Here is a 23,774-nt window from a genome sequence, read left to right as displayed (position 1 = left end):
ATACAAAGTCATATATTATCTCACAATAATAATGTCTGGAATTCAAAACTCGAAAAAATCGATAATCCTACATCAGACCTATGGCGTCTAGCCAAGCAACTTAGAGTAAGACCAACTGTAATACCACCATTAATTAAGGTGGATGGTACTTATACTACAAATATTGAAGAACAGTGTGAGACACTCGCTAATGCGTTTCATGACAACATGAACTTAACTCGAAACTGGGACAGCGGTAACACGGAAATTCTCGTCCAAAATTCAATGAAAATTATAAATACCAACTCGGATAGAAAAATGGGTAAACCAACTCGGCCCAAGGAAATATGGAAGTATTTAAAACAACTAAAAAGACGAAAATCTCCCGGCCCCGATCATATCCACAACGCTTTGTTAAAAAAACCTTTCCCAAAAAGCTGTTGTTATGCTTACAAAAATCTTCAATGCTTGTCTCAAACTTTCGTACTTTCCAACCATCTGGAAAATAGCAAAAGTTATTGCTATAAAAAAACCGAATAAAGACGAAGTGGTTCCTTCTAGTTACAGGCCAATAAGCTTGCTGCCCACTATTGGTAAACTCTTTGAGTCTGTTATATATTCACGTCTTCTAGCAGCTTCCAGTCATCTTCTCATAAAAGAGCAATTTGGATTTAGAAGATCACACTCGACTGCTCAACAACTTGCTAGGGTTGCAGAGCATATAGCACATAACTTAAACTTAAAAAAATCTACTGGTATGTTCCTTTTAGATATCGAAAAAGCCTTCGACACAGTTTGGCATGAAGGTCTCCTCCATAAACTAGTAATTAGTGATATACCATTGCCACTGGTAAAGCTCATACAATCTTACCTGGACCAACGTGAATTCCGTGTTCACATAGGAGATACTAAGTCTGGTTGTAAAAAAATACCAGCGGGAGTCCCGCAGGGCTCAATTTTAGGACCGTATTTATTTTTAATATACCTAAATGATATACCAAAACAACCTCGCACTAGTCTTGCATGCTTTGCTGATGACACAGCTTCCTTGACATCATCAGAAGATATCGATTTAATAATTGATCGCCTTCAACTATCACTCGAATTACTCCACTCTTATTTTACGAAATGGAAGCTAAAACTTAACGCAACTAAAACAGAAGCTATAATGTTTACCCGCCAAAGAGCATTACCTAAAAATAAATTAAAAATTAATGACCATCCTATTCCATGGAGTCAAAATGTTAAGTACTTGGGCATTACGTTTGATAAGAAATTAAACTGGAGCAAACATATTGAGACAATAAAATTAAAAGGGCTCAAAGCAATGAACGCACTAAGCCCGATATTTAATCGCCGTAGTAAACTTAGTAACAAAATAAAATTAAAATTATACTCGACTTTAATGCGTCCCTGCTTTACTTATGCTGCACCCCGGTTTGGAGCAGTACATGTACTACAAACTACGTAAAACTACAAGTTATTCAAAATCGGGCCATCAAGATTGCGTATAACACTCCATTTAAAACAAATTTAAAAACATTACATAAGTCTATACATTTTCCTACCATTAAAGAATTTATATTTAAATTGATGAAAAAATTTTATGTCGAGAGAAATCCTCATCATCAAAATAGCTTGGTTTCATCGATAGGTCAAAGTCGTAGCCATAACTTACCATACTTCGACAGATATGGCACTTACCGCTTGCCCCATCACTATTTACTAGACAATGCGTGACGTATCTACGATGTCGCCTCGAGCCCGATCCAAGTCGATCTCGCACTGCCTAGAGATCGTACCCACTTGTGCCGTCTCGCTCTCACCCGAAGTAACTAACGAGACGCACTGCACATTCCATTCCCAAATCGATAAGTTTTGGTCAGTCAACTTATATTTGAATTGAGATGTAACATTTTGTTTCGATGTTTTTGTGACTTACCTTCATTTATTTCGGATATAATTAATTAGGTATTATTAGTTAACATGCAAGTTATATCTTGATTTGTATTAAGTTAATGCACTTAGGTACATAATATAATTAAAAATATTGGTGGTTAAATAAATTATAAGCAGGTAAGTACTAGATTATATCGCCTTTATGCATAATATAGGTACTTAAACTTGCCTTCCTTCATTGATATTGTTTTTTAACATAGGTACATAGCGTACTCCCCTGTGATTGTTTCCCCCAACTGTTTGTTTTTTAGTTTTGTACTGCTGTTATAAGCGCATTGTAATAGGTATTTTTATACTGAACTAGGTATAAGCGCATTCAAATTTAACGCAATTTACCACATTTTGTAATATTAATTAGGATAATAATGGCATATAATTAACTTAAGTATAATCTGTTATTTAACTTTTTGTAGACGTGTTAGTCTGGTAAAAGTAGGTCCTTTTAAATTAAGTTAAACTAAGACTATAGTCTAATGTTTATGTATTTTGCTTATGATTAATAAAGAACTTTGAAAATTAATCAATCAAATCAGTTTCCATCTATATAAATTATAATGATTAAATAATAAATAAATATCGCACTCTATGTGAGCGCAGCAGGTCCATTTTTATATACACATACACCACACTCACGAGCAATGCACCAATGCAGCAAGTTCCACCTGCCATTGACGTTCCATAATGTCACTGGAACTTTTTCATTGCTCGTTAGGGGTACACCCGAGTCCGCGTTGTTCTATGCTCGTTAGTGTAAATACGAGTGACTTTTGCGCTTTGGCCTGGCACAATATCCTTAGTGGACACTCCTAATTTTGCCGCTGATTCTACAAACACCTCATCTCATTACAGAAAGACTACTCCAGTCTCAAGGGCGGGAACTGCGCCGGGCCCTATTCTCGCTCAAGCAAGTTCTGCAGTCGGACGACGACCTGGTGCACGAGTTCGTGGCCAACAAGGGGCTGGACTGCCTCATGCAGCTCGGCAACATGGCCGATCATAACTACCTGGACTACATACTGAGAGCCCTTGGCCAGGTGAGGAATTTTGTAATTTGGTTTCATTGTAAGGATTGTGTTTTGGGCCAATGTTTACTTGAACCTTGAGACGTAGTAGATGCAAATGTTCTTCAAATCAAATCAGGTAAGATGAGCAATGATACAGTTTGAGATGATCACTAACCGCCATATTCCTGGGCAATAAATACCATTTATTTAGAAACATTTTAATCAATTGAGGATTAATTCTACATTTCCCAGTAACACACAGGACGCGTTGTTCTATTCCAGATCCTGCTATACGTAGACGGCATGCACGGCGTCATGGCGCACAACCGCTGCGTGCAGTGGCTCTACTCACTCGTCGCCAGCAAGTTCAGACACGTCGTCAAGACCGCCCTCAAGCTACTCCTAGTCTTCGTCGAGTACACCGATGAGAACTGCCTTCTCCTCATCGACGCCATCACAGCCGTCGACAGCTCCAACTCCAGACAACCCTGGTACAACGTCATGAGAATCCTCCAAGACTTTGACGCCTCTGACACCGAACTTCTCATCTACGCCACCAGTCTCATCAACAAGTGCCTCAACAATATCCCGGACAGGAATGTCTACTACGACCATGTCGATGCCCTGCAGGACCAGGGCATGGATGACATCATCCAGTTGTACATGGCGAAGCAAGGAACTGATCTGGACCTGTTGAGGCAGCTTCAAATATTTGAAGCCGTCTTGTTGTACGAGGATGGTGATGAAACTGCTGCTTTGAAGTAAGGAAATTTAAATGATTGTATTATGTCATTAAATATCTCTATTAAATATCTCTATTAAATATATCTATTATATCTACTATTTTAGTTAAATTAGAGGAAATATTACAATATATTATTATGTCATTAGTTAAAAATACAAAGTACCTACATTTTTCTAATATGACTGTATTGAATTTTCAGGCAGCTAGATGACTCTGTTATAAGTTCGGTTAGGAGAAGAAGCTTCAATGTAAGTCTGAATACATCAGAGAGGAGACGGTCAAAGAAATTCGCACTAAAGGAGAAAGGTAACATTATCATTACCAATATTCCTTTTTGTTGTCTTCTTTATAACTATAGTGTGTTTTGTTTTGCTTCATTCTAACGTGTGAATGTTTTGTTCCATGACTTAACCTCAACTTGTGGCGTTCATACTAACAACATGTCATCTAAATATAGATCAACCAGTCCTGACTCGTACAGACCCAGAAGTGAAGATAGTGAATACGAAATCTCCAAACCTCCCCGTTATAAAGGATGTCAAAGAGAACAAGGAACTATCGACAGCGCTGCGAAGAAGAAGAGACCGATACGAGCGACAAGCTCACCACATTACCCAACAACAAGAACTTCTCAACATTTCTTCTAATGTCTATAGCGGTTTATTCACTAATGGAAATTACGAGAGTCCAACTAGGAGCGTCACCAGCAATGGTATTAGTTCGCGGATCAACAGCATCCAAAGTAAAAATAGCCCTTGCAATGGAAACTACTCCAATAATGGAAGTCTTTCCAGTTGCAACAACTATTCAAATTTAAATGGAAATGCGAATAGTACAAATAGTAGCTTTAATGATAATAGTTTTACAATTACTAGTAGTCCAGAAATTCGAAGAGTTTCAAATGGATTCTCGAACACCAATGGTCATAATCCTATAAATAGTGAAATTCACGCCAATAGTAATGGTATAGTAAATAATACCAATTATAGGAAATTGAATGGGTTGTACAATGAAATTAAAGAAGAGGAAAATAGTAGAATCTCAAAGAACTTAAATGTACCCGATATTTTAGTTAATGGTTTGTGTTTTTTTTTTCGTTCACTAACATTTAAATCGAATGCTTAAAGTCTTGCTTGTTTGTCATTTGTGATTTCAACAGCTTATCATTGTTTAACTGTAATTTCAAATCTTTCTGCTTTTCAACCATCACTAAAAAACAGCACCATGGCTGAAACCCGCTTTAAAAAAATTGCAAATATTTATCCTTTTACATTTGCAATCAACAGGAAACCAAAGATACACAGCTGGTCTAAAACAACGAATCCAAAATGGAACCCTAGGTCATAGCATGACTGCTATGGATGCCTTGGCTGCTATGCGACAAAAGCAGTTAGACTCGCCAGATACCAAAGATGAACGAGGAATAATTCTGAATAAAGAGCACTCAATCAAAGACCTGGCACAAAAGCTAACGAGCCCTGTAAGTCCCACGTCGGAAGAAAAACTACCGAAAGTTGCTGAGATGGCGGGGATAGTATCTAAAGCCAAAGAAGAATTAGCTAAGTCACAATCTAAAGGTAAAGCAATAGCTTCTTACGTATTAAAATACCAACATATAAACAAGTACTCTTTTTTTTACAATTTTAATTTAATATCTCTGCTTTCAGAAGTCATAAAAAGTCCCACCATTGACTTGACACCGAAAGTGCAAGAGATCAAAATATCGGAAAACGACTTGCACTGGGAAGAGTTGAAGAACGGTTGTCTGAATCGTGAATACTTCCTGTGCGACCTCGACTTCTCAGAGCTGAGACACGACTCTGATGATGAACTGCCGATACCTGGAGCACCCCCACCCCCGCCCCCCCTTATGGCTCCGCAGTTCGGGTGTCCCCCTCCTCCACCTGTGCCTTTACCCTCGTTCAACCGGAACGCAGCTCCCGCGCCGCCGCCTATAGCACCGCCTCCCTCAGAGCTCTCAAACGATTCTGACAGCTCCACCATCAAAAAGAACAAGAAGACGGTTAAACTCTTCTGGCGAGAGATTCAGGAAAACCCCGTCCCTGCCACCATGAGACCCAAGGTTGGAGGCTTCATCTGGGACGACTTACCCGACATTAATTTGGATACGAAGATGCTGGAACATCTTTTCGAATCCAGGACCAATGATTTAATTATAAAAGAGGTGAGCGATCATACCGTAAAATATAAATAAATTAACCAAATAAAAATAAAAAATAGACCGGCTTTAACTTTAAGCTTTTTTTTCAGAAAATTACTGAACCAAAGAGAAACCTAATTTTAGATGCGAAGCGGTCAAATGCGATCAATATAGCTATGAAAAAGCTGCCGACTCCTCAGACAATTAAAGCAGCCATAATGAAGATGGATGCAACCGTTATTGGCAGAGAGGGTATAGAGAAGTTACTGTCCATGTTGCCCACCGATGAAGAAAAAGTGAAAATTCAGGAGGCGCAGGTGTGTAGAGATTTTTTAAAATTATATTTTATGACGTCTGTTTCATTATACTATTCTTCCACATAAGCCACATATTCCATATTATTAGGAGTATTTACTTATAAGGTTTTTTTCTTATTTTTTAGTATGCCAACCCAGATTTGCCTCTGGGTAGTGCCGAGCAGTTTCTTCTGACCCTGGCTTCGATCAGCGAACTGTCTTCTCGACTCAAGCTGTGGGTGTTCAAACTTGACTTTGATAATCTGGAAGTAAGTTCGATGTTTTTTACATTTTATACGAGCATGGTATGTTTTGTGAACGATTTCACTTGTGGTTTCACCATGATTTTGTCAATATATAATATAACCTAAGGAGAAAATTATTAGTAGCCTATGTTTTTTGATGCTGGAGCTCATTTCTAAGACAAACCATCTAAAGAAGTCAATACAAATTGTAATACCTCTCTATCAATCAATAATTCATTCCCTTAACAAATGTTTTCTCCTTCCACAGAAAGAAGTGGCGGAACCCCTCATGGACTTGAAGCAAGGGATCGAGCTGCTCAAAGTGAACAAGACGTTCAGAGCTATCCTGTCGACCCTGAGGTCGGTGGGCAGCTTCCTCAACGGCAGCCACGTGAAAGGCTTCCGTCTGGAGTACCTGTCCAAGGTCATGGAGGTCAAGGACACGGTACACAAACACCCGCTCTTGTATCACGTCTGCGAGATGATCATAGACAAGTTTCCAGATACAACGGACTTTTTTAGCGAAGTAAGTTAAAAGTTGTTTGTTAAATTGTAAGTGTACGTCAGCCTACCCGGCCCTATCATAAAAGGCACAAGTTACCTAGTGTACTTTATAAAATTAAGAAAGTGAACAAACGAACATGTACTTACCTATTTTGAAACCGCTTCACTTTGCTATAAGCTCAATGTCTTAAACCCAACTCACTACAACAGTAGTGATTGCCGACCACCAGTTGCTGACAAACAAGACTGTATTTACATTATTACATCTAAATATTTTTGAAGGTTGGTCCAGTAATACGGGCATCGAAGGTAGACTTCGACATGCTGAGCTCCAATTTGCACAGATTGGAGGTGGACTGCAAGGCTTCCTGGGACCACATGAAGTTGGTAGCCAAACACGATGGCTCCCAAATATTCAAGACCAAAATCAATGAGTTTCTAACTGATGCAGCCGAACGAATAATTCTCCTCACCATCATTAAGAAGAGAGTTATGAACAGGTAAACTTTACTGCACTAATCGAAGTATTTTATTTCTATGGCACTGCATTTCTATTGATCTACTGTATACACATCCATTGTCTGCCATTCTGCTTATGTTGATTAGTTATGATATGAATATGTAAGGGGTACCCCAAAATGCTCAGCGAAATGTTTTTACGCGAATTCTAACTTACTACTGAAGCTGCTTGCGAATTTCCAACCCATATCCGTAAAAACATATCCAGGAGTTCCATTTCCTTTGTTATAGATACAACAAGTTCCTGCTATACTTAGGGGTGCCTCTGTTGGATATTGAGAAGACGAAGCCTTCTCAGTTCCTGAAGGTGATCGCGGAGTTTGCCCTCGAGTATAGAACCTCCAGGGAGAGGGTTCTATTGCAGCTAGAGAAGAAGGCCAACCATCGCGAGCGTAATAAGACCAGAGGGAAGATGATTATAGATGTAAGTTGATCTTTTCTTGATTATTAAAAGGGATTCCTGTATTCTGAGAAGTTAGTAGTTAAATGTCTACGTGCAGACGTACGTAAAAAAAACATTTTACTAAGATGCAAGAACATTGAAAACATACCGTGTCCACCTTCTTTTGGCAGCGGTGTCTTCGCTCGCGGAAACCAGATTATCTCGCGTTTTGCTCGAAGAAACCGGAATCCCTAATAAATCTGAAACTGTATTTTTTTCCAGGTGGGTAACTATTCCACGAAGAATGGCGACAGTTCAGCTGACAGTGCACTGAAGGAGCTCCTCAAGTCAGACCCCTACACCGACAGCATCTCCGAGAGTCGCCGCAAGGTGGCGCCACCCACCGTCATCAGAACACGACTGAAGTGAGTTTTTTTTATTAATAAAAACAAACTCGCGATTTTTACAGGTCTAGTTTAGCACATAAGTCAATGGGTCTAGTGAATAATATTTAAAATTTAGCTTTGATCAGCATTCTTAAAACTTAAAAAAATGCAAGAACTAGTTTAGACTGTTTCACTGACGAGAAACCCTGTGTTCATGTAGTGAATTCTACGAACACGGGCGAAAAGGTTTCCCTGACTTATATTGTTTTTCGAAACGTGAAAATATTTTTAGATCTACGTATCAGTGTAATCCCTTAAAAAGAAGAAGTTCAAAATGGCATACTTTCTTACCCTTTCAGCTGTGATATCTCCGCGGAAGACGAAATCATAGAGAGTCTAGTGCGATCAGCTACCAACAACAAGCGGCGACCTGTGAACAGGGAAAGGAAGAGGAACCGACTTTCGGCTGACAAAAAATTCAACAGTAAGTTTCTACCCCATGGAATTCTCCTATTTTATACGAGAAGACTAACCAGGGGGTCACTAAAGATAACAAAAACGAACCATACCTAGTTGCATTCCAAGCGGCATGCAGCAGGATTGTTACTCTATACTGACGAAAAACTAACGAATGGGAGCTGTCGTGCAATCGACACTCCAGCAGCAGCAGTAGCATTCCGAAACTTAGTTTTTTGTCATATTATAGAGTAAGTTCCTTAGTTTCGGAGCCCTGCGTTAACCACAACTCTAACCTCGATGCATTATAACTTACTTATAACTACCGATTAAGTACATGACAGTTCTGGTTTCATACTTTTTGTTAGCTGCTGTGGACCCCCCAGCAACAATATTTTACACGCCGCGATGTATACTTAGCACTGAAAGCAAGAGACCACGGCGATAAAAGTAGTGTTCGCTCACATCATGTGGCCTCAAGAGGAAACACGACATAAAATTGCCGTAGATCTCTTGCGCACCGTGCTACGTATGCTGGTAGCCAAAGCATTCTAAGATTGTCTTAGATTAACAATATAGTAACAACAAGAAACGACTCGACAAATAACACTCCACTTCTACCACCGACTTCTTATTTTGAAATAGTTCGGTTTGACTTTAGTGACATTATTCATTGGTATAGTGCGACAAACTTATCTGTTCCGGTGAGAGCGAACTAAGTTGATCCATATCTCATTATTTACTAATGAATTATATATTGATATAGATTAGATGGGTTTATTGAAACCACAAGAGCGAATTACCACTACTGGCAAACTTGAAATCTTATATAATGAAGAAATATTACACATTTACGTGAGCTGTCACCGGAACAGATAAGTTTGTGGCACTGTACAATGGTTACAACTTTATCAATACCTAATTAACCTTAAAACTTGAACTTAAAACTGATTGACATTACTTCCAAAAAACAGTAAATTTTTTCTTTGTTTTTGTAAGATGTGACACACCATCGTGTTCGTATATTGTAAATCTAAGACGAATGTGTTCCCGTAGGGATTGTCGCTTCCTACAATCTGTCAGTCTCATACTTTGTGCGGTATCAGGTCAGGATGCGATACGCTCGTAAAAAAAACCACAGTGGTGCTTAACGCGCTTGCAACTATTTTCAACGTACCTACCTCTACAGGGTGTTGCAAAAAGGGTATACTAAGCCGAAACCAGCATGTGCATATGTAGCAGCTTAGATATAACATGCTGGTTTCGGCTTAGTATACCCTTTTTGCAACACCGTGTATACAGGGTGAAACTTTATCAGTTAACATCCCTAATTATAAGTAGAAAAATTCCACCAGTACACTATCTTAATCTGGGAATGCAAAAGCTTTGCGATGCTTGCGATCTCCTTGTGCTGTCGATATTTATGTGACTCTTTGCGAATTTTTATTAATTTATAACATAGGTACGTACATAGGTACTTGTACAACATTTATAGGTACTTATGTGATAAGCAGTTTTCCTCACGATATTTTCCTGCACCACAAGAAGATGTGGTATAATTGTATACTTAAATTCCAAGTTATTCAAATTGAAAGTTATTCATTGCTAGGTACATGGCAGGGTTTGAACCCACAGCATCCGGAATCCCGTATTACAAGAATAGGGCTTATGCGTTAGGCCACCAGGACTCTAAATTAGAATCCTGTATGTACAGTTACATGAATTAGTTGATTCCTATAGTGTGCGGTGGAGCGGTGGTAGCTCAGTCGGGTAAGCGCCCGCTTCTCACGCCAGAGATGCGGGTTCGAATCGCGGCGCTGACATTGTACCAATGAGTTCTTTGAATCTAAGTACAATGTATACCTTCGCTCTTACGGTGAAGGAAAACATCGTGAGGAAACCTACATATCTAGATTTAGCACGTCTAGATATGTGAACCCACCAACCCGCAGTGGACCAGCGTGGTGGGGAATGGTCCAAACTGGACGGAGAATATGATAGAATAGAACAGAATTAACTATAGTGTGCGTTATGTAATGTTTCAGACCGGAGAACATTGAGTCCTAACTCCAACCAACACACTTGGCCGGGACGGGAAAGCAGTCCTGGGTAAGTTTGTGATACTTCAGTATTCTTTTAGAAAAACATGTCGCCACACGCGATGTAAACCAAAATTATTATTGTACATACCTACCTAAATATAATTATCAATAATTTTAATTTAGCTGTTGTGAAAAATACCTTAAAATAAAATACAACTTTGTAAATAATTACGTTATTCAAAATAGGTATAATTTTATAGTTCTAAGTGCCAGTTTCTCCATAGTGGGTTAGAACATAACTAGGGATTATTGCTTGAATTTTGACACATCTGTCAAGAATTTAATATGGAGATGGCGTATAATTGATCAACCTTTCCCTGGTGACGATCTAACCGACTATGGAGAAATTGGAGCTAAAAGAGTATTTCATTGTAACTTCGTATTTAAAATTTCAATTTTTCTTTTTCCCGTATATTATTTTTGCGCAGAGTTTACGCAAGTACAGAACGGAGTAAACTCAGGCAGCGCTGAAACCTGTCACAATCAGATTTCAGCCCTGAATAGTTTAATTGAACGGCAAACACAACGGCACATGGGCAAGTTATGAAGCTCGGAAATTATTTTTAGGGTTCCTCAACGGTAATATTAACTGAGGGCCGACATAACCAAATAAATATACACTCACAGGCAATAAAAAAGTTCCATTGACAAAATCATCACATTACTCCTAAACGGAAAAAAACTAACTTAATGACGCTTTTTGTAATATTTAAGTAAATTTAACGGCACATCAGAATATTACCAACTAAAAACGTAAATATTTTGTTCAAATTACCTGTTAAATGTTTTAAAAAATTGGAGCCATTTGGAGTCGGCATTTTGAAAGTGAAACTGTTTCTTTGTACGTGAGTGTAGTACTATTATAAATAAAATTAATCAGTAATTACGATAAACTCGCGAGCAGTGAAAAAGTTCCAGTAACATGCATAGCAACTTACATAAAGCGTCATGGAAGTAATAAGTACATTACGTAAGTACTTAAATTACTTCCATGGGAAACAAAGCAAAGAAGGGTAGTTAGATTGTCACTTTGAAAACTGACCATGGACTCTAGATACGTGGCAACTAAAAATATTATTCTAGCAATAACTAAAATACTTGACAACTTTGTATTGTACGGTTCACTCACAGTTACGGTAAAGGTCATTTTGAGGCGCTAACAAAAATATCGTGAAAAGCCAACATTTATGTACAAAAATAAAATGTCAAAAATTATTGTGTTATATTTTTCAAACTTCAAATTAAAAATAACTTCGGTTGTTCTTTTTTTTGCTTGTGCGGAGTTTTCTATATTAATATTTTCTACAAAAAAATGCTCGCGTCCAAATTTCGGCATCGTACGCAATGTACCAATCGCATTCAGTATTCTTTGTATAGCAATTCACACAAGTGCGTCCACTTCATCGGCATTGCCGACGCCGCGCCGTTACCCCATACATTTCTGACAATCCGTTTGGTGCGATACGGACGATACCTTACGTGGATAATTATATATAATTTATATTTTCAGATCTGTCATGCAGCAAAGATAACTGTGAGGACGACGATCTGTGGCCTGATGCCATAACATCGGCAGAATCAAACCAAAATTATATGCTGTATTTAAACATGGAAGAAATCTGCTAATGCTAATATCTCATTTAAATAATAATTTAATGCATAAATTAAAGTATGATGCCTTGTATAGTTGCAAAAGTGACATACCTAGTAAGCCAAAAGGCTAAGGCATATTTTTATTTCGAGAATTTTTTGATGGCAAATAACAAAAGTTGTTCAGCATGACCCCCTTAGTCCCACTTTCGGCATACTAACCGACCATTTTTGTAACGTCTGCCTAAGGGTTTAACTTGTTATCTACAGGAAATTTATTAATTGCTTAGGTATATCAAATTTGTTGAGTTAAGTAAGAACTACTTTGACACCTTTGTCTGTTGTACTTACCTGTCGTTAAATCTTAACCCCAAAAATCCAAATATTATTTAGAATAAATATTCCTACTTAATCCTAAATGGAAGTGGCCAGATCTGACCACTTAAATCTTTCTTTTTTATGTACCTATCTACACACATAACTGCATGATCATTTATTTACTACTCTTTACATAATATTACTGTGATATTTTGTCATGTATCTTGATCGTCTTTTAGATTCTCCCCATTTTATATTACCGCTATATAATATACCTTACCTTCATACTGTCTCGTTCACAGGTACAGGTACTAATCATATGTACGGCCAAGTGCAGAGAAACCTGACCCCTCTCAGAAGCATTGTTACTATGAGAGGGGGTCAGGATTCTCTGCACTTGACCGTACATATGATTAGTACCAACCAATAATTTATTTTGCAACATTAATAGTGTTGTTTTCTGTTCCTTATGTAGGTACAAGACACCTAAATTGTATTCATTCAAACTTGCGCAAAAGTTAAACAATCTTTATCTATCTGTCATAAGCTAAATTTTTTAAATAATTATTTTAAAATGAAGTTATACTTACCGTATTAAGTAATTGTCTTGCGTATGCATATTAAAGTAACAGAAACTTTATATAGGTACTACTTATGACAAAATCTGAATCACAATAATTCGCTTTAATTTAAATTGTAATTGTTTGTACATTGTGTATGTAAGTGACTGGCATCAATCTCATTTAAGATAATCTAGTTTTTAGTAATGTTACATAAGCGATCCTATTATAAATAATTAATAAACTTTAATTTAGTTAATCTGTACCTACTATATTGTACAATATTAAATGTATTTCATTGTATCCGTAATAGTTATAGGTAATATTGAATATTTCTATTTGTAAGCATTTTGGGATATAATTAATTATCTATGCAATACATATTTATACATGCGTACTATTGCGTAAACTATAAAATTGCATTCATTCTGAGATAACATTGGTTCTTTTTTAACATAAACTGTAACGCTACTGTATAGCTATATATTGACAATAAGCCACATATGGGGGCAAATCATTATCATCATATCCTTGGCCATATTTGGTCACGTAAATTAAATTTGTTATGCCTTATGTATGTATCGTACTGTATATCCTAGTGTTTGTGGTTATTTATTTATTGCAGTAGGTTGTATTTTTTTATTCATAGAAAATAAAACATTACCTCTTAAACATTTCGTTTTATTATTGGGTACTGGTTGATATCTGAATGAAATCGATAATTACACAAAAGTAGCGATGGATAAAAAAAAATAAGAATGTCCAGAATAAGAATCAGTCACCATTTTTCAGCTCTTTACACTGCCGGTCAATGAAAAAGTTCCACTCTCAAAATTCCGACAACAAACGACCCCAATTTTTTCAAAGATTTATTTTAAAATTGGAACAAAATATTACTGCTTTTAGTTGGTAATATCCTGATGCTCTGTTAAATGTACTTCAATGTTGCAGAAGACGGCATTAAGCTAGCCTTTTCTGTTTAGAAGTAATTTGGTGTTTTTCTCAGTGGAACCTTTTCATTGCCCGTGAGTGTATTAGTATAAGTAGATGGTAGAAAGCAGGGTATACTATACACCCTTTATATTATTTTTGTATAATATCTTATGGTTACGTTAGGTGTTAAAATAAACTTAAGATTTCCAGAAGTGGACGATTACAGTTTTCATTGTAAACCTGATCAAGCAAAAACTTATGCAATTTGGTAAATTGTATAAAGAGAGTAAGTAAATAAAACACCAAAGGACTGTATCATGTAAACACGTTTAATTAATTCGTTCCAAAACACTATTTATAGATCAATTTTATAAAAGGTATAAAGTATTCGCTAGTAATAGGTAGTTAGTTATCTATTGAAACATTAAATTTATAAATAATTGCTCATGGAACAAGAATAAGGTAACAAATACAGAACCAACTGTAACAAAATATAGCTTAAATTAATGAATTGTCGTATTTATCACTGGATATAAAACAAGTGCTAAATAAGTACAAATTAAATATATTTTTTACATGTGTCAAGTATATTGGTCCCAAAACAAAAAAAAGCAAAATAGAAATATATGCAGTCAGGAATTTTAACTACTATTATAATGTAAAATGCTTCGAAATTATCACACCATATCTATGAAATTATACTAGATTTTTGCTTAAAAACATTCGGATATAAAGTATTAAATCAAAAATATTATGCAACGTAATCAGTTCCATGTATAATTAAAATTAAAAGTAATATTTATAACAATTAACTATAACTATGAAGTACATAAACCTATTACAACGCAGCAGTAACAAACGTAAACTCGGTAAAAATATAAAAGAAATAACAAAATGATTTACAAATTTTAAAACCAAAAATCTGCCGCTTACCAAAGACTAATTGACAGACAGTTGTAAACCAACCATATCAAACAATGTCATACAATGTAATGTAAAGTTGTTAGTATATAAATATAAGTACATAGCCTCGCCAAACGAAGTAGGTATAAAGTAAGTACAGTGTTGAGAGTAGACAGTTCCAGAAGTTGCTACCAAGATTTAAATGCTTGATTATATCCTTATGGTTCTTACTGACTCTAAAGATAAACATATGCGAGGCGGTACTGACGACCTCGACTCACTACTGTCCTATTGGGAGCATGCGAATTCCAAAGAACGTAACACCGATAATTGAATTATTCTATTGATAAATACACTTGCAACTGCTCGTTGTACACAACACCCCGTGTAACCCCTTGAACGCTTGAAGAATTACCGACGCCGAGTGAGAAGGACGAAGGTGTAGCCCAATAGGAAAGGGATGCCCACGATGAAGACATTGAAGTGGAACACTCTACAGATGACGTAGCAAGCTACGACAAGGACAGTGACGGAAATGTTGCGTTTAGGGAAACGCTTCAGCAGGAATTGGAAAAGGCGTTCACATGGGGCTACGGAGCTCGTATTTTAGAGCTCATCGTGTTTGGGCCCGGAGAACTCCTCATGGCTGATGAAGCCGTTCTTGTCCTTGTCCTCGTGCTGGAAGATCTCCTCCACCAGCTTGTCGTGGCTGTCCAGCATCTGCTTGATGTCCTCAGAGACTTCTCCGCCTTCTGGGGGCACCATTTGCTTCTTCAAGTACTCGCTGACCTGAACAGAAAGTGTTGCTTTAGCTCAGCACAGGGGATGTTAGTTTGAAGATAAGTTACTGCTACGGGGTAAGTGAGAAACAGAAAATTTATTGGATTTCTAATATGTATTGCGAAGAAAACTACTATTAAGATTCAAGACATACGTAGGTGGTTATCTGACTGTTGCGTAAGAGTTAGATGTTTCCAGATGCTAGTTTTGCAACAGCGAAGATGTAAATGTTGGAGACAGAAATGTAAAATGCAATTCCCAGTATTTGTAGGACAAGAATAGTAAGCAGAGAAAAGGATATTAGCAAACCTACCTACATTCAGATATTAAGAGTTTATTTCAGAGATAAATTCTGATTTGCATTTTTATTACTTGGTCCTAGTTTATCATGTTAGAATTTTACAGGCTAATCATTCTCGTGTTAATAGGTAGATACAAAAATAGATACCATCACCACGAATTATTTGAGTATATTAGTTGAAAATATTATTAAAATTGTGTACATTTATATTACCTACCTAAAAAATATATTTTGAATTCAGGTAAGTAATAAAAGAACCGTAAAATCTTACGTTATCAACAGTTCAAGTTATCTCGAGTAAGTATTTTTTTCTAATTAAATTCATTATAATTGAAATGAAATTCTTAAACCACCTAAATCGTTAATTCATAATTTAAAAATAACAGTTCAACGTATCATGATAAGTTATGTTATGTTAGTTCATGCCTTCTTCCGCCGTACACCGGAAAGTGCCCCAGAACGCACCATAGTCATTTAAAAGAAGTATCTGTTTGTTATGAAACACTCAAGATCAGTGGAAAGACCAGCCCCAAGCTTCCAGCACCAGTCTCGTGCCTCCACCTCACACTGACCTCTTCCCTGGACAACTCCCCGTCTGCGTCAGCATCCATGGCTTTGAACGCTAAGTCAATACTCACTTCTTCGCGCGATAGCATGTTGTCTTTGTCGGCGTCAATCTCTTTGAAGACATTGGTGGTGGGGGCTGAGTCACCGATGTTGATGAGTTCCACATCGAAGTGGAGGGTGGCGTGGGGGGGGATAACGTTGCCGGCCCCGCGCTCACCGTAACCCAGGGAGGATGGGATCGTCAGCTTACGCTTCTCGCCTGTAAAAAGGGTTGGTGTTACATTAGCGTGCTATTTTTCTTGGTGTGATAAAGATAAGTAGTTTAAGGGCCACTTGGAAACATATTAAATCTAGATTTAGTGTCAAATGTCGATTTAAGAAACGTCAGTCCATATAATCGAGATTTAACACTAAATCTAGATTTAATATGTTGGTGCAAGTGGCTCTAATCCAATAATTGCTTGCTTTACAATGGATGGTTAATCCACGGATAATGTAGTTACCAATATTAGCTAAGTATCAACGAATTTTGATAGACGTAACAACGCGACCCATGTTCGTGGAAAGAGGCGAATGCAGTCGCGTGACTAAATCTTCTATGCAAACCAACGATGATCGCGTTGCTTACGAATCTTACTATTTTATTAGGACGAGCAACCTTGTGCTAAGAGAGTTGTCGGGTGATTGGTAAGTAAAAATATGCTCTATGTTTAATATTAACGAACGAAATGACTCACCGACACACATGTCGAGCAGTCCCTGGTCCCATCCCTTGATGACTTGCCCCACGCCGATTTGGAAGGTGAAAGGTTGGTCGCGGTCGTAACTGCGGACAAGGAGATATTAAGTTGAAAATGGAGAATGTTAAGATAAGTAGAAGTTAAGTATGATATAAAGCAGTGCTTGATTGGTTCAATGTGAATTAACTTCTTATTAAAGTGGTATTGTAAATGTAACGGCCAACGCAAGCTTCTAAACAAAAGCCCGCCTCAATATCAGAACACAATCTTCGACAAATTGGCTAGTGCCGACAGTAACTAACTGTCAGATGAGGCGGTTGACCTGGCCGCTAGATGTCGCTAGTCGCATACTATTACTAGGCGTGCCACAAACTAGGCTGGAACAATGGCTGGGGTAATGGCATATTCGGCGAGGACGTTTATCAGATCACCCCGTCATAGGACCGAGTGTATCGATGGTTATACCAACGGTTCTCAAAGTTCAGCATACAATGATTCATTTAAAATAATTTACTGTTGTTCAAGTAAAGGTTTATTTTTACAGTACCTATATATTTACTTAAAATTAAATTACAAAACTCTCTATCTAAATTCAAGACTTCTACCGAATGGAAAACTTTATAAGCAGGCAACGATTTCCAAGTCTTATTATATCATCTGACAGATTCTACAAGACGAAATGGAAAGCCGTTGGGGCATTAAGCCAGCAAGGAAATGTTTTGCCAGACTAACGTTACATAAGTAAGTAATAATAAATATTATATTACTATGACATGAGGTTGCATCAACTGTTATTCTTTAGTAACCCGGCGAAATTAAATAGGTTTTCGTGAAATATGGCTATTGGCTATAGAAACCTGTTGTACAAATTAAATAGTACCTAACTATTTTTTATGAACAAAATAAAAGCTATCCACAATACGCTACATTTATGACATGAAGATGCATGAACACTCGTTCTTGTCGTGAAGAAGAAGAAGAAGAAGAACACTTCTTGAACAGTCATGATGACAAAAATCATAAACTGCGAAAAGTAGGTACTCTCCCTTGGCAAAGGCGTACAATAAAAAAATACGCGATATATTATGTTTTGGGAACCATTGCCCAATCGACGTTGTGGCTGAGACTAAAAAGGTCAGAGGGAAGCTGATAATTTTATACTTAATTAAAGTTTTTTATAATTAAAATTTTCATCACTCCAGACTCCATACATATAAAATATTCATGTGTATGTCCGTGCCCTACACATTTAGATATAGTACTGTAAAATGTTTAATAATACAATAAAATACCGACCTATGTTAATTTAATTAAAAATATTTAAAAAAAAAAGGCAGAGTCTGGGTATCGGACTGCTGAGGGCTCGCGAAGTGGCGATCGTATTATCTACAGATTTATAAATAGATACAGTCATATTATAAACATATTAACACCCAATACCTGAGTCCAAATATCCGTCTTTTAACCAATATCTGTCCCGGCCGGGAATCGAATTAGGGACCTTCGGCACAGTAGTCAGAGATATACTAAGAAGTTGACCAGTACTGACATAATGTAAACAACGCATCCGATATTGGATTGTGTTGAACCCATCAGGAAATAGACTGAACTGTTTTTCAGTGAAATTTCCATTGAAACCCTGTATGTAGAGAGCTTGGGCCCTCGCATCGGCTTAATCGCTTTTGACAAAGCTGCACTCGACACTATGAATAAAGCCCAATATTGGATTAAAATATCCAGCCGGCACATCCAAAGTGAACCAAACACAGAGAACTAAGTATACATACATAGATATTTTACAATATGTAGGTTGTGTAAAACTATATACATTTGTAAAATTATATTTATGTAGGTATATGTAGTTTATTATATGATATATATCATTGTTATGGGTATATATAAGTATAGTCACGTAAGTATATTATTTACTTCGTAGGTATTCATTAATTAATACTTATATAAGTTAATAAATTCCTTAGTACACTTGACCCTATCTGAACGTAAACATTCTTCCACCCAAAGGTGGTCTTGAAAAAATCGCTTTTAGTGATGAGACCGCCTTTTTGTACCTATGTATTTGTATATAAACTTTGTATAATCTGTTCTTGTGTACAAATAAATAATATTTTATCTATCTATACATAATTATATTATAACAACACTAACACACAAATAACAATACACTAAGTTATTTGCCAGAGAGCGACAAAACAACAGTTCTCAATAGCTAAAACATTCAATAACTTTTTTATGATTAACAGGATAATAATGTTGACAATAAACAATATCATAATTGAAATTTTAAAAATGTAGTGGTAGAAAAGGAAAAATTGATTATAAAATCAATTCTTACCCATAGTTAAATTAATAGGTATTTTATATTTTTATTAAATTTTCTTTTTTTATCAGTAAGGCTGAGGACAGAATGTTAGGTGAGCTCTTTTTAAGTAAGTAAATCGATTATCAAACAGGGATTTGAAACCGTACAGAATAACAATACTGTCTTCAAAACACATTATAAAAGACATAGGTATACCTAGTTAAGTATTATCCAACAGAGAATAATAATTACTCTGTACTTTTCGCTGCGGGGCTCTCCATCATAGGATTTCATTAACAGATGTAAGGTCGCGTGCACAGAAACATGGTCCTAAGGGCCAAAGAAATAAGAATTAATATTGCGATTTTAATAAATTTTATTGAGACAATGACGTCAGGCTGTAAATAAAAACGACTAAAATGCGGCAGTAACTAAGGTTTTTAATGACTTCATGCTTTGTCGCCATTTATATTTAGGTCCACCAACCCGCACTTGGCCAGCGTGGTAGACTAGGTCTAAACCCTTCCTTCATTGGAAGGAGACCCGTGCCCCAGCAGTGGGGACGTAATGGGTCGTGATGATATTTAGGTAGGTTTTCTCTTTTAGCATTTCATTATTATTAGGTACCTATATGATTTAGCAATACAAAATTTATACAAACACCTACATATTCATGTATTTTTTTATGCTGTTTATTTAAAATTTTAGGTCTCCGACGGCTGTTGGCTAAGTCTAAAACCAGTTAGGTCATAAACGTAATCTGGAAATGAATCTACTTTCACTAACGTCGGTGTCGTCGTCAGCGCATCCCAGACGATGGTACCTATACTGCATTCATTCATACTTGGCACAAAAGGAAAACAATACAGGGTGTTGCAAAAAGGGTATACTAAGCCGAAACCTACATGTGCAGCATGGTATATCTAAGCCCGAAACTGAAATCAGAATTTGAAAATTCGCGAAAAAAAAAATGATGCAACACTCTGTATATGTTAGTCTTTTTAATTATTTTTTTTTAACAAAATAAACTGCAGCTGAAATGTATAGTTTCATAGCGAAATTAATATTTTTTTGCTTGTATTTCATTGGTTGTCATTTTATTTTAAAAGCTAGTTTTGAAATACATTCAAGCCAAGTATGAATGAATGCAGTAAACAAAATGCAACACATTTTTATGCTTTGTTTTTTGTATATGAAATACCATCTTGTTCTGCCAACACTGAACTGAATAAAACAGTTTTGTGGGACTCAAACAGTTTTGTGGGACTCAAACAGTTTTGTGGGATTCAAACAGTTTTGTGGGACTCATTGTAAAACTACAACTAATATGTAAGCTTAATAAATAAATAAATTTTCGAAGACAATAAAAGTTATTGTCGAGTTTAATGTATATAAATATTCTTAAATTTGTTTTAATTAGTTATGAATAAAAAAATCTTGTTCGTATATTCTTAATCTAAGTTTGTATAGCCTAATCTGATAAATCATGCATATATATAATATTACATGTATACCTAATAACACAAACTTACAAAACAGTCACAACAGTCGCGAGCATACTTAGTAAAAAAATATAGTGACATTGGTTTTATTTAAGGGAATATATGTATAACTGTATATTATTATACATTGCCTGAAAAATATTACATCCCACTTTATACAAGTTAAAATACAGATACAACAATATAGATAAACTACAATATTAGTAATTCGTTTATATCAAGAAAAAAATCAATAATAGGTACCACATGTAAATTAAATTTGTATAAAATTTTGCACATAGGTAGGTATTGTGTAAGATGAATATACCTAAGTTTTGAGATCATAATAAATACAGTATTATATTTACAAACATTTCCTGCTTTCTTAAATGATTAAGAAAGGAGGATATGTATGTAAGTACTTAATATGTAGATTTAAAAATATTTAATATTCAATTTTGCAATCATTATGCGGGTTATTAAGTTTAAAAGTATTTTTAGAGCTAAATAGTGTTATGCGATTGTATGGTTACCTATGGTAAATATACTGGTAGGTAAGTACTTGGCAGTTTTTATCTAAATAAAGATTAATGGGGTTTTACAAAGAGAGCGACTGAACATGAAGAAGAGTATATTTTTTTGGCAACTATTAGCAGTTGATGATAAATATCTTAAAGATAACGCACTGATGATGATATAACATAAGCGTCCACCGATCTGTATCTTACGTATCGGATCAAACGGATCTTCATAAATGCACAGAGAAACGGCGTCGGTAATGCAGATGAAGTCGCACAAAGAATACTGAATGCGATTCGTACGATGTCGAAAGGTGGCCACTTACCTTTAAGCATAGCAATTTTATTTATACTAGCTGTTCCCGCGAGCTACGCTTCGCCTTAAAAAGTTTTCCCGTGGGAGTTCCGGGATAAAAAGTAGCCTATGTTCTTTCTCAGGGTCTAGACCTTATGTATACCAAATTTCATTCAAATCCGTTCAGTAGTTTTGGCGTGAAAGAGTATCAGACAGGCACAGTTACTTTCGCATTTATAATATTAGTTAGGATTGGTGACGGGTACAATGACCTGACTTTGAATCAACCATTGATAAAACACCACCCTGTATAACCTGAATATAGATCACAGGTTGCTATTTCACACATAAACGCATTTGTCAATACAATTCACTGGTTTTGTTTGCTCATTATATGATTAAATAGTGTTGTCCAAACATAATATTGTTTGTTTAACTTTCAGTTATTTCGCACAGCATTATCCGGATACATAATAATATTAATAATACAATTGAATAATTATAATTATGTAAATACCACAATAGTGTAAATTAAATATTTAACTACGTGCGCAATTGGTAGCGATTTCGAAGGCACCTAATTAAATATCAGCAATGTCGAAACGAAACGAATTATTTTTACTTTTATGATTATTAGTTTATTAGCTACATAAATATCATATACAATACAGTAATCATACAAAAGATTTATAACAGGTAAATTTAAAAACGACTAAACCGATTTCATAATTTTCCAAATGAATTTCATGATTAATTAATTACTAACAAAGCTGTGCTACTTCTTATCCCGTAAATCCCACAGTTTTTTTTCATGATGGAACAAAAATCAGCGGGCATTATCTAGTGTTGTTAGTGTACATTCAGCTAAAGAGACGTAGCCCATCCCAGCGCAAACACTTTATCTACTGAATGACGGGGGGTACGTGTCTAAAATACTTTTAACCTATAGAATAGACAATTGTTTGTATGTATAAAATTTAATATTATTATTCATCTACTAGCTGGTCCGCTTCGCCTCAAAAAGTTTTCCCGTGGGAATTCCGGGATAAAAAGTAGCCTATGTTCTTTCTCAGGGTCTAGGCCATATGTATACCAAATTTCATTCAAATATGTTCACTAGTTTTGGCGTGAAAGAGTAACAGACGAACAGACAGACACGGTTTTCGCATTTATAATATTAGTTAGGATGTATCTTTTACTTGTAATGGGGAGGCAATAAATATCTTTGGCCGACTGTACCTAATGCAGTTACGTACACAATACCCATCCAGCAAAGTCGATTGGAAAGTCGTGAGGTCAGACTAGAAACCTTTGTACTCACTCTCACTGGCTCGACTCACCCGATTACTACACGTGAGTTGATTTAATCGATTTAAATGCTTGCCAGTGTGTTTACCGACGTAACTGAAGATGTATGGGACTGCCAAACGGAAAGTTTTAATCAATTGGATATACAGTGCCACAAACTTATATGTTCCGGTGAGAGCTCACGTAAATGTCTAATATTTTTTAATTCTTTAAGATTTTAAGTTTGCCAGTAGTGGTAAATAGCCCTTGCGGTTTTAATAAACCTATCTAATCTATATCAATATATCATTCACTAGTAAATAACGAGATATGGATCAATTTAGTTCGCTCTCACCGGAACAAGATAAGTTTGTCGCACTGTACCTACTTTGGCATACGTTCTTTTTTTGTTCCTATGGCATTTTGATAACAGTGGTGACTTA

General features: G+C 36.2%; 2 protein-coding genes across 7 annotated transcripts in view; one reads left to right on the top strand and one right to left on the bottom strand.

Annotated features, from left to right (window-relative positions):
- The window catches only part of LOC105382700 (FH1/FH2 domain-containing protein 3), a 76,329-nt gene extending 63,381 nt beyond the window's left edge, over positions 1-12,948 (top strand). For 4 of the 5 annotated variants that reach the window (XM_048632366.1, XM_048632370.1, XM_048632369.1 and 1 more), the window contains 15 exons: positions 2,788-2,972; positions 3,225-3,703; positions 3,887-3,993; positions 4,145-4,765; positions 4,974-5,264; positions 5,355-5,872; positions 5,959-6,165; positions 6,291-6,413; positions 6,658-6,915; positions 7,176-7,393; positions 7,644-7,836; positions 8,077-8,219; positions 8,540-8,664; positions 10,682-10,745; positions 12,249-12,948. In XM_048632366.1, coding sequence (XP_048488323.1) covers positions 2,788-2,972; positions 3,225-3,703; positions 3,887-3,993; positions 4,145-4,765; positions 4,974-5,264; positions 5,355-5,872; positions 5,959-6,165; positions 6,291-6,413; positions 6,658-6,915; positions 7,176-7,393; positions 7,644-7,836; positions 8,077-8,219; positions 8,540-8,664; positions 10,682-10,745; positions 12,249-12,270 — 3,554 coding nt within the window. In that variant the 3' untranslated portion in view covers positions 12,271-12,948. The remainder of the gene's footprint in view (positions 1-2,787; positions 2,973-3,224; positions 3,704-3,886; positions 3,994-4,144; positions 4,766-4,973; positions 5,265-5,354; positions 5,873-5,958; positions 6,166-6,290; positions 6,414-6,657; positions 6,916-7,175; positions 7,394-7,643; positions 7,837-8,076; positions 8,220-8,539; positions 8,665-10,681; positions 10,746-12,248) is intronic. The other variant, XM_048632367.1, reaches the window with a different exon arrangement.
- Positions 12,949-14,447: 1,499 nt separating this feature from the next.
- Fkbp13 (FK506-binding protein 2) overlaps positions 14,448-23,774 on the bottom strand; it is a 46,342-nt gene continuing 37,015 nt past the window's right edge. Inside the window, exons 2-4 of one of the 2 annotated variants that reach the window (XM_048632361.1) lie at positions 17,428-17,516; positions 16,696-16,949; positions 14,448-15,831 (exon numbers count right to left, since the gene is read on the bottom strand). In XM_048632361.1, coding sequence (XP_048488318.1) covers positions 15,649-15,831; positions 16,696-16,949; positions 17,428-17,516 — 526 coding nt within the window. In that variant the 3' untranslated portion in view covers positions 14,448-15,648. 2 annotated transcript variants of the gene reach the window in all.

Source organism: Plutella xylostella, chromosome Z, assembly GCF_932276165.1.
Source record: "Plutella xylostella chromosome Z, ilPluXylo3.1, whole genome shotgun sequence".
In the NCBI taxonomy this organism is placed as follows: Eukaryota; Metazoa; Arthropoda; class Insecta; order Lepidoptera; family Plutellidae; genus Plutella; species Plutella xylostella.
Note: the sequence above shows the minus strand (reverse complement) of the source record. Positions and strands in the feature narration are given on the sequence as shown.